This window comes from Lynx rufus, unplaced genomic scaffold, assembly GCF_022079265.1.
Source record: "Lynx rufus isolate CCGP_SWC_20201006 ecotype Redwood Valley unplaced genomic scaffold, mLynRuf1.p SCAF_2, whole genome shotgun sequence".
NCBI lineage: Eukaryota > Metazoa > Chordata > Mammalia > Carnivora > Felidae > Lynx > Lynx rufus.
The window spans coordinates 6,457,902-6,469,362 of record NW_025814834.1 but is presented as its reverse complement, the minus strand read 5'-3'; the positions used below and the strand labels follow the sequence as shown (position 1 = coordinate 6,469,362).

At 55.7% G+C, this 11,461-nt stretch overlaps 1 protein-coding gene across 1 annotated transcript in view; it reads left to right on the top strand.

The window, feature by feature from the left end:
• Window positions 1-2,267: 2,267 nt before the first annotated feature.
• MROH2A (maestro heat like repeat family member 2A) overlaps window positions 2,268-11,461 on the top strand; it is a 45,121-nt gene continuing 35,927 nt past the window's right edge. Inside the window, exons 1-6 of the mRNA XM_047085460.1 lie at window positions 2,268-2,310; window positions 2,873-2,971; window positions 3,202-3,386; window positions 8,368-8,499; window positions 8,782-8,944; window positions 11,073-11,175. Coding sequence (XP_046941416.1) covers window positions 2,268-2,310; window positions 2,873-2,971; window positions 3,202-3,386; window positions 8,368-8,499; window positions 8,782-8,944; window positions 11,073-11,175 — 725 coding nt within the window. The remainder of the gene's footprint in view (window positions 2,311-2,872; window positions 2,972-3,201; window positions 3,387-8,367; window positions 8,500-8,781; window positions 8,945-11,072; window positions 11,176-11,461) is intronic.

The window sequence follows — 11,461 nt, the reverse complement described above, 5'->3', positions numbered from 1 at the left end:
GAGAGGAGGATCTATTTCCCCACCCCTCAAGCCCCGGCTGGCCTGTGACCTGCTTTGGTGGCATGTGACAGAGTGGGTGGGTACCACTTCTGGGTCTAGGCGTCAGGAGGCCTTCCTGTTCCTGAAGCCCACTTACCTACTGTAAAAACAGCCTGGGTGAGTCCTACTGTGTGACAGACATGTGTCCCAATCACGCTAGCCTCTTCAGCCAATAGCTAGCCAACTGCCAGGTGCCTGTGAGAGGCTGTCCTAGACCAGCCAGCCCTCACCCAGCCCACCAGCGGACTGCAGATGTACGAGCAACTCCATGGCTAGAGATGGCCCAGAGCAACAGAACTACCCAGCTGACCCACAGATTTATGAACAACAGTAAATGGTTGTTTTCTGTCCTTAAGCTTTGAGGTGGTTTGTTACACAGCAATGGCTAACTGATACATTCAGTGCTGGCCCTAAACCCACGATCTTCCATGGGTTGGGTCTTTAGACTGTCAGAGGATGCAGGCACGCCCTACCCACTTCTATATCCACTTCTACATGGAGAGCTGTGCTTAGCTGCTCGCAGCGGGCAGGCAGGTAGGGTCTGTGGAACGGAATGGGAGCGTGTCATTTGAATGATCTTTGAAGGAAAAGAGCAGGCCCAGAGGAGAGTGGGAGAGGTAGCCACGAAAGCGAGGCATGTGATAACTGTCTTCTTGTGTCTCTTCCATATTGGTCAGTATGTCTCCAAAGGGCAGAGTGAGGAACAACGCAGGAATTTTACGGGGAAGAAGGGTTTAGCACCATGCCTGCGAAGCTCATTTTCCAACCATCTGCCTTCAATGAAGTAGAAATGGGCTGCAAAGGGCAAAAAGCATCCCGCTATCAGAGACTGAGGAGCAGGCCTCTTGGCCGCATGGGCAAACTTTGAGTGGGAATTTTCACTAAGCCGTCGTGGACCTACGTGGCTCTGAGTCTTGTTCTATTGCCCTGTAATGCATAGCAAGTTTCCAAAGGCCAATATTTCGTTGCTCAAACTTTTGATCTGGCCTGTTACAGCTACAACTGATGAGAAAATCTTGGGCTCCACTTTTGGTTCAGAAAATGGGGTACCTGCTCTCTTACCTGTCAGGGGGAACCCCCTGCCCCATCCTGTAAGCCACCCAGTCCTTGGGGAGGAAGAGTCCTCTTCCCGGGACCCCTCTGTCACCCATCCCACCCCAGCTGTCCTGACCACATCTTCCCACCCGGAGGTCCTATGACCTCAGGGTGGAAGTGAAGAGGTCAATGAGAAGACATGACTGCCAGCTGACCTGTGAGCTGGACCTGGGAAATCAGAGGCTTTGCATCCCCTCTCCTGTCCTTGGAATGTGGGTTCTGCTTGCCTTTCCCACTCCCAGAGGATGTCCAAGGAGATCGTTTTGGGATACTGAGATGGTGTTGAGGCCACCTTGACGGTACAGGTGACTGAACCCGGTTAAGACCTCTGTATAAACTTGTAAGTTGTGGTTGGCGGGTGCAGAGATCCACTTGTCCTGATGCTGCCCAAGATGAAACTCCTGTGTAAGTTCTCCTGCTTATGAAAACTGCCACCTGCCAACATGGAGTGGCTTCTTCAGTCTCTCCCCGCCCTCTGAGTACAGAGGCCAGTTTCAGATTTCACCCCGGAAGCTTCTGTGGAGCTTGCAAACCAACAGGGCATCCCCAGGGGATGTGGTAGTCGATAACGCCCGCTCCCGCTATGCCCCTTTCCCAAACAGGCCACCGTATTCCACCGCACATATGGATAAAAGAAACGTCTAATGACAACATAACGTGGCGTTTTAACACAGGGCCCTGTGCACTCCTTGAAACCCTCAGTTGATCAAGACTCAGGAAGGCAGTTAGATCTCAGAGTTCCAAGGGTCTGCGACCTAACGGTGATGGTTCTAGTGAAACCCTCCCACCCTGCCAGGAGACCTCTTCCTCATCCACATTACGGCTGAGAAGCCAACCATCCCACTTCCTTGACGACCCACCTGCCCTTGTCCACATTACCTTTGATGTGTATTAGGCATCCTCTCCTTATGGTGTATTTTTGTCCCAACCAGGAGGGGACTCCAAGGAAAGGTCAGTAGTTAAGTCCCAGAGTAGCTCTTCAACAGATTCCCAGGAGGGAAAGAGCTCAGGACGGTGGAGAGCCCGTGGAGTTTCAGGCTTGGGGAACTCTGGTCAGGGGGCGAACGGATCTGGGAGCATTCAGTCCTCCATTTTGACATCTGTGTTGTTGGTCAACCCTTGAGAAGCTGCTGATGTCACGAGAGCTCCTTGAGAGGAGCAACGAGGACGGCGGAGGTGGGTTTCTCATTAATCGTTAGTGTTTGGTGTGGAGAGAAGGGAGAGGAAGGGCCCTTCTTAACCAAGTTAGCCACTGCTGTGTGATAAATGACATCAACTCAGTGGCTTAAAACAACACCCGTCTATCATCGCACGGTTTCCGGGGATCCGGAGTCGGGGGGTCTCACAGGCTGCCTTCATGGTGTTGGCGCAGACACATCCTTTCTGGAGCTTAGTTCTCTTCCAAGCTTATGGGGTTGGAGGACTGATGTCCTCAGCTTCTTGCCACAGGGTCCCTTCCACAGGCAGTTTAGGCCACGCCGTTAACTTCAAGGCTAGCGTGAGACTCCCTCTCCCATCCTTAGAACACAGAGGCTGCTATGAGAGCACATGACCCTGGGGGTGGCTTCCTGTCACCTTGGCCTCGGTCTACTGGTTAGAACACGGGTCTAGCCAAGTCCCGGTTCTGCCCACACCGAAGGGGAGAGGGTTATGCAGGGTGTGACTCTTGGGGGGGGGGCGGTGGTCTCTTGGGTTGTGTTGGTACACCAACGATTTTATACAAATCTTGTCTCCGAAGAGCTTGTGGAGGAGATGACAGAAGCAGTGGTAGGCTCAAACGAGGACCCGGCAGAGGAAACGGAGGACCCGGAACCCCTGGAGCCAGACGACGACGGAGGTAAGAAAGTCGGCCCCACCCCTGCATTCCTGTCCCGTCCAGTCCTGGCCATTGACTCCTTGAGGGCGTGTCCCAGCCTAGGTCTCGGTTTCTCTGTCTGCAGAGGACAGGGAGGCCCCGCCCAATCGTGGCAAGAGCATGGCTTCCCCGGCCGCGTCGGGAGGGCCTGGGCGCGGGAGCACTTCCCGCGACGGCCACCTCAGCGCCACCCCTGCACCACCTTGTCTCAGGTACTTTCCAACAAGTCACAAACCTCCTCAACATCATGGACAGCGGGTCAGCAAAGACGGACGCTGCTGGGGGGGCAGGTCCTGACATGCGGAAGATGCTGGCCTCGGTGATAATCACGGAGAAGGCCACCACGGAGCCCTCCGCGGTGATCAACGCTCTCATCCGTTGCCTGCAGGTGCCCGAGGTAGGGCCCGCTGGCCCCCGGCCCCGCCTCGGAGCCCAGCCACCCGTGGGTCAGCACACATTACTGACCATCGCAGGCACAGGGCTGGGTGCTGGGGCACAGACACGGGCAAGACCGTGAGGCTCTGACTCACAGGACCCATGGGAGCCTGGGGCTTTGATAATTTTTAAAAAGCTGCCTTATTCTGACACAGTGGGTTGGGGAGCCCTTGTCCTAGGGCTCACGAACGTAGTCACAAAGATGTTGAAGGAGTGAAGCAGGTAGACCTGGGGCAGCCAAGACGTAGCAGAACCGGGTGCAAAGTGCTGGGCCAGCCCGGAGACTGCTTAGCCAGGGACAGGAGTGGGGTGGAGGGCGTAGGAGGGAGTGATGGGCGGTGTGACGGGAAATCGCGGTGGGCAAGACAGGGCAGAGTTTGGGGCAGAGCATCAGGGTCCCCTGGAGAGCTCGTTGAGACCCAGATTGTTGGGCCCCGTGCTGAGAGTTACTGATTCAGTAGGTCTGTGGGGCTGGCCTGAGAATCAGCATTTCTTTCTTTTTTTTTTTTTTTAATTTTTTTTTTCAACGTTTTTTATTTTTATTTTTGGGACAGAGAGAGACAGAGCATGAACGGGGGAGGGGCAGAGAGAGAGGGAGACACAGAATCGGAAACAGGCTCCAGGCTCCGAGCCGTCAGCCCAGAGCCCGACGCGGGGCTCGAACTCACGGACCGCGAGATCGTGACCTGGCTGAAGTCGGACGCCCAACCGACTGCGCCACCCAGGCGCCCCAGAATCAGCATTTCTAACACCTTCCCAGGTGATGCTGAGGCTGCTGGTCTGGAGACCACACGTTGAGAACTGCTGGAGTGTAGACTGTCCTGTAGCCTTTGGGGCTGGGAAGTGCGGGAGATCTTTGTAGGAATTCTTTAGAGAAAGCTTGATTTTGTAGAAAGATGGGTGGCCGCTGTGAGGAGCAAAGACAGGCAAAGGGTTTTGTAACAGACTTTTAAAATGTGGGTTTATTAGGAGGTGCGGGGTGGGGGGGGGGAGGGGACAGGCCATGTCATGCAGGGCCACATGAGCAAGCACCAGGGTTGGCCAGGAAACAGAGGGAGCGAGGAGGGAACGGGGCAAGAGTCTATATTGTGGTCTCTGGTGGGGGGAGGGGGGGATGGGACGGGCGGGGTGAGTAGGCTGAAGATGGGCTAGTGTGAACAATTTCAGCGGGCTCTGGGTATCGGGGCTGTCCCTGGTTGTCTGGCATGTGGCCCTGGGGTCATTAGGGGCAGGTGGATAGTGGCTCCCGGTGGGAGAGCAGGTGGATGGTACCGGCTTTGGACTGGCTGGTTTGCATTTGAAAAGCATGCTCCCCGGGGAGCTGTTTGCTCTTGGTAGTAACTGGCTAAGCCTGGGAGGGGTGGGCTCTCCAGGGTCATCGAGGCCCCGAGGTGTCGGGAGATACAAAACATTTAAGAGCATGATTAACACCCAGGCCGTAATTGATGGGGTTTTGGGGTGATGGGGGGTTCAGAGCCGATGGTCAAGAGAGAATTCTTTAAGACGTCTTTGGTGCAGAAAGGTGATTTTATTAAAGCACAGGGACAGGACCTGTGGGCAGAAAGAGCTGCGTTGGGTTGTGACAGGTAACTCATTATATACCTCAGGTTGGGAGGGGGTTAGGGACAGCGTAAGTCTCTAAGGAATTTTGAAGCAAGGTTTCCAGGTCCTTGAGGGGCTGGCTGCTGTTAGGAAAACTGTTGAGTAAAACCTCAGTCATGAGACCCTTCAGATGTATATCAGGGGGCCACAAGCTTGGAGTATGATTGCCTGCATGTATCTTGGGGAGTTGAGATCAAGGAATTTTTAAATTTTTTTTTTTCAACGTTTATTTATTTTTGGGACAGAGAGAGACAGAGCATGAACGGGGGAGGGGCAGAGAGAGAGGGAGACACAGAATCGGAAGCAGGCTCCAGGCTCTGAGCCATCAGCCCAGAGCCCGACGCGGGGCTCGAACTCACGGACCGCGAGATCGTGACCTGGCTGAAGTCGGACGCTTCACCGACTGCGCCACCCAGGCGCCCCAAGATCAAGGAATTTTTATATGTTAAAGCAGACTTACAGGATCCTGGGGTGGGGGGCGGGTCAGGATAATGTGAAGCCAAGATTCCCCTTTGTCCCTAGCAAAGTGTCATCATGGAGGCAGCCGAGCTCCTAGAGGGAGGTCACTCTGTCTGTTTCAAGGACTCGTCACTGGGCTGTAGGCAGTACGGGCATCTAATTTTTCATTTGCCTTTGTTTCCCACATCACCACGGCAAGCACTTAAACCCCCTTACATCTCGATGAGGGTCATATGAGGGCTCCAGCAAACGGAGTCTATAGGTTTCTGGAGATTAGGTTCTGGATAAGATTGCCTTTTTCTTGCCGTTACTAAGTCATCCGTAAACTGAAGGAGACTCCCGTCCTACGTGACCTCGATCTCCATCAGTCAACCATTTGCTTTCTTTCCTTTCCCCTCTTCTTGGGCAGCCAGGAGTGTCTGGGGAATATCACACGTATCCCACCTGGCGGGGGTGGGGGGAGGGTGCTGTCAGCCTGTACTTTGTCCTCAGCTCGCCCCATGCTCCCTCGTCAATAATCAGTGGCAATACATAGACGCTAAACACGTGGGCACATTTGAAATTAACCTGTTTCGGAGATTTCCGTTCTTCATTGAATAGTGAAGCAGCCAGCAGAATGTCAAAATCTGTTAAACCAGACAAAAGTCGTTGACATTTCCAGGAACAGCAATGATTTTTGTTGCTAGGGAGGAAGCATTTGCATTCGTATCAGTTTCCTAGGACTGAGCTTCTGTCCCCAGATAACGTAGCCTAGACAATCACGGGGGGTCAAGGGTGCACCCCGCTTGAGGCCCCATAATCTTTGAGCGGCTGCAGACAGCCCCAAGACCTCCTCTGGTGCCTGTCTTTAGGTCAGTTTCCAAGTCTTTGACAGTTTTTGCCTTGTGACCATAAATATTCTCCAGAGATGCCTCTTGATCACAGAGGAGGCTGGTCTTATTAAAATTTACCTGGCTGTTTACACAGGTCCTGCAGGAGTGTTAATGAAGCCTACAGGTGTCCTTGAGTTCTCTTTGAAAATCTAGAGCATGCATTCTCCACGGGGGTGATACTGTTCCCCCCACCCCCGGGTAAAATGGATTCGCTGAAGAAAACCTTACTTTTTTATGTATCAACTACAGAGATGCACATAAACAGATACGTCATATACTCGGGGAATTAAGGCTTCATGGGGAGGGGTGCAATCAGGAAAAAATGTCTAAGAAGGCTCTTTAGGGTACAATCTAAAAAAAAAGACTGAGGGACACTGGTCCAGGGCCAGGCAGTACCGAACGGCCAAGGCCCCCCAGTTTTCTTACTTCCAGGGATTTTCATGGGAATCTCTGGTTGGAGTTTAGAAGCCTCAGTTATTCGCTAGGGCGACACCAGGCAAACAAGGCCACGACTCTCTGGAGCAGATTTCACTAGGTGAACATATAAGTTTGAGTGACTTTCTTCCTTCTTGAGGTGCCTTTTCCAAGGCCTCTGGGGCTGCTGGGAAGTGGCCGCCCTCCCAACAGAGAGGAGGCCCCTTTCCAAGGGCTTTGCGGGCCATGGCCCCCATGTCAACGGCCCACACTCATTCTGTAAGAGCAGCTGGTCAAGCCTGATTCAATAAGGGTTATTTTAATCGCCATGGTCTGGGAATACGGTCTCTTTGTCCAATTCTACCTTAAACGGGGTCATTTAAGATGGCGATAAGGCCATCTAGGAATCAAAAGGGAGAGGCACATTTCTTGGCATTGAGTGCTCCCCCACCAGGGCGGACTGCGTTCTTGGGCTTTCAAGTGGGCCAGTGACAAGTGTGTGGAGAATCTGGGGCGCTGACCATGTGACTCTTGTCTTGCTGACTCTGCCGGACCGAGAAGAGGGAAGAGAGAACAGATTTGCGGGCCACACCGCCAGGGCCAGTTGGATGAGTCGGATGGGGGGAGGGCGGAGAAAGGTGTCGGGGGTGGAACCCGGTAGGGCCTGCCTCTTGGGCGGCTTGAGGACAACCGCCAGGTGGGGTATGACTCATTCTGGAACCAGTTGCAATGCGTGTGGGGTTCCCCACCCCCCTCCGCCACCGAGCGGTTCTCAAACACCAGCGGGGCGTCCCACAGTTCAGCTCAGTTCTGACCTACCCACCTGGAGACAGCATCAGATCCCATAGGCTAAGGGCTCAGTCCCACAAAGCTGCCCCCGCCCCCGCTTGTCCCCCCTCCCCCCCCCCCCCCCGTGCCTCTGACCTACTGGCTGTCGAACTCCCTCCCTGGGTTTGATTGATTTGCTAGAGTGGGTCACACAACTCAGAGGAACAGACCGCTCGCTGGATTACTAGTCTATTATAAAAGGATCGAACTCAGGAATGGCCAGATGGAGGTGATGCAGAGGGGAAGCCACGGGGAACGGGTGCGGAAGTTCTGTGCTTTCTTGGGGTGCACCGCTCTCCCAGAATCCCCACGTGTTTGCCAGCCCGGAAGCTCGCTGAGCCCTGATCTGCGATCTACAGAGGCCTCATTACAGAGGCACCGCCGATTGAATCATTGGCTATGGTCAATGCATTCGGATTCCGGCCCCTCCCCCACTCCAAGGCTGAAAGTTACGACCCTCTAATGAAAGGGATGGTTCTCCTGGCAGCCAGCCCCCATCCTTGGGTGCTTTCTGAGTCACCTCATTAAGGTAACAAACTCTTTCAGGGCTCTCATCACTTAGGAAACTCCCAAGGGTTTTAGGAGCTCTGTGCCAGAAACCAGAAAGGGGACAAAGATCAAATACACGTATCTTGCGAATCACGGGTATATGGGAGGAGGGCCAGTGGAGGGAGAAGATGGTGGGCTGTGTTGGGGGCAGGGCTGGGTCCATCCCAGGTGCCACAACCTACTCCAGGATCTTCCCGCCCGCCCGTAATCGTTTCCCAGATTTCCACCCAGCGCAAAGTCAACATTTACAACATCCTCCAGGAGATCATCCAGCAGGAGGGGGAGCTAGAGGATCAGGGCGTCCAGAGGCTGGTCGCCATCGCCTCCAAGGAGATGAGGGAGAGCCCGGAGGTAGTGAAGCCCTGGGTCCATCGGTGCCCTGCCCCCCTCCCCTGCCAGCCCAGGGGCTGAGATGTTGGTGGCCTGGGGTGGATGCAGGATTTAGTTCTGCACAGAGAACATCATGTGCAAAGGCCCTGAGGCAGGGAGAGGCTTGGCTTCTCTGGTCCAGTGACCGGTGGGGAGGGGGGCAAGAAGAGGCGGAGCCTGAGCTGGAGCAGGTGTGGGGCAGGAGGGTTTTCATGGCAGCCCAGCGGGTGGTGGAGACACACGTCCCTCCCCCGTCCCCTGCAGGTGGAGGGCTACGTGAAGGCAGAGGTGGCCAGCGACACCCTGGTGGCTTTGTCCCGCAACCACTTCAACTTGGTCATGTATGAGCTGCAGCACCACCTCAAGCCTCTCAACCTCACGGACGAATTTGTCATCGTCACCTTGGCGAAACTGGCCAATGGCAACGGTAGGCACACGCGGGTCCTCAGCCCGGGGCGGCGGCGGGGGGGGGGGCGGTCTGGCCCCGCAGGCCGGCCTGGCGCTCCCTCCCGGTCACTGCCTCTGTCTTCTCTGACCAGCCCCATTTCTCTCTTTTCTAGTTTTTAAATTTTTATAAGTTTTTCTTTTGAGTCCAGCGTAATATCAGTTTCAGGAATGTCATACAGTCACCTGACGATTCCATACATCGCCCAGTGCTCATCCCGACACAAGCTCTCCTTCATCCCTGTCTCCCGCTTCAACCATCCCCCCTCTTATCTTACCTTCCTCTGGCATTCCTTCTTTCCGTTTCCGTGTCTCCCTCAGCTGTCAAGATTCCGTGTTCCTGCCTCTCATTTCTGTCTCTTCGTTCCTCTGCCGTTCTTTCTCCAGACCGCTCTCCCTCTCGGGCCCCGTTCTCTTGTGTTCTCATCTCTTTTCCTTCTTACCCCTTCCCCTCCCCCCCCCATTCCACAAGCAGGCGCTGAGCTCCCGCTGCACAGTGGCAGTGAGTACAATGCGCTCGGTCCCGCCTCCATAAAGGACGGTAAACAAGTAAACAAGAAAATCGGCCATCATCATATGAGATGACATGTGGTGTGACGAGAACAGCCTGGTGGCTGTTTGAGATCAGGAGGGAGGGGACCTCACCTCTGTGGGGCCCTCACTGGGGTAGCGACATTTCAGCTGTGACCCGAAAGGACGAGACGATGGTGAAGAACCAGATGCGGGAGGGCGTTCTGCACGGAGAACGTCATGTGCAAAGGCCCTGAGGCAGGGAAAGGCTCGGCTTCTCTGAAGGACTGAGAGGTCACTGTGGGCGTCGTTAGGGTGAGGGCAGATGGTGGAAAGTGGGGTTGGAGAGGCTGGCAGGGCCTGGTGGGTGTGGTAGAGTCTGGACCTTACTTGAGAGCCCCGGAAAGCTGCAGGGTTGCCTTGTGACACGCAGGTTCCAGGAAGAACATTCTAGCTGTTGTGTGGGTGGAGAAGGGATGAGAGGTGTGTACGTGAGAGGCGATGGTGGCTCAGGCTGGGGCCAGGCTGGTGAGGGGGGCGCAGACGGGAGAGATGAATGAGGCTCCGACTGATGGGACTTGCTGATGAGTTCTGTGCTGGAGGTGAAGGAAAAAAAACAGGAGCCAAGGAAGACTCCCAGCTTCAGGCGTGAGCAGCTGGCTGCCGGGCAGGTGCACTGAGTTCACATTCCTGTGGGACTTTCGAGGGGCGGGGTCAGGTGGCCAGCTGATGGGTGGATGCGGAGTCGAGTCCGAGGGCAGGTGTGGGGGGCCTTCCTCCCAGAGTCTTGGCGTGTGGGTGGTGCTCAAAGCCGTCCACGCCCACAGATGCAGACAGAGGAGAGGAGGCGGGCAGAACCCAGCTCGGAGAAACCCGACGTCAGGAAGAGAGTTGGCAGGGAGACGGGGACAGGGTGGCGGTGGTGTGGAAGCCGCGAGAAGGGCGGTGGCCCAGGAAGGGCCCGGGGGCCAGCGTGTCCCGTTTTGCAGGGGCTCTGGTCAGATGGGGCCGGGTGGGTGGAGAGAGTGGGGCGGGGGGCAGGGGACTAGCTGCTCTGAGACGGCCGCTGGAGGGGCCAGGCTTGGAGGGGAGGGTGGCTCTGTCACCTGTTCCCTTTCCCCCAACAACGCCTCTTCTCTGCCCCCAGCGTCCCTCGGTTTCCTTCCTTTCTCTGCCCGCCTGTTGCCTTCTTCTGGTCTCTCTTGCTGCCTGTCTCCCCGTGTCTTTGTTCATCCAAGGACCTTGATGGGACACGTAAAGAGCCAGGCATCTATCCAGGAGCCAGGCTCAGTCTCCCCTCCCTGACTTTCTGCTCTGCCAGCTCCTCCCTATGGTTCTGTCTCCCCCTCCTCCTCCCCCTCCTCCTCTTCCTCCTCCTTCTGTCTCCCTGTCCCCGGTCTCCTTCCTTTCCTGCTTCCTCCCCCTTCACTTGTTTCCGGTCTGTTCCTTTCACCTCCCACTGACTTCCACACTTTATCCTGTGGCCTCAGCCGCACGCTGGGCTCCGTGGGGGCGGGAGGTGGCAGGAAGCGGGCTTGTCCTCTGCCCTGTCCCTGCTGACCCGCCCCCAACTCCCTGCCACCTCTCGTCCCCCTGCACAGTGTTTGAATTCATGCCATACATGGGCATCACCCTGGCCACCATATTCACGATGCTGAGACTCACCAATGAAGCCAAGATGTGTCAGGTGATCTGCAGTGGTACGTGCCCGGTGGGGCCCGGCCAGAGGGCTGGACGAGGGCCCCGGGCAAGCAGGTGGAGGGGTTTGCTGAACAGGAGGTAGGTTGTCCATTTATTCCCGAGCATTTGTCCAATCTCCTGCTTCGTGTGGCCCCGATCGGCTCTCGGGGGGGCACAGGCGGTGGAACTGTGGCCGGTGCTTTCAAGGGAACACGGCTTAGCGGGAGGAAGTTGTCTCTGTGACTCGGTTTACCCGGCTCTGTTTCGAGCGTTTCAGGAGGACGACGGGATTTCACAGGAGAGGGAACCA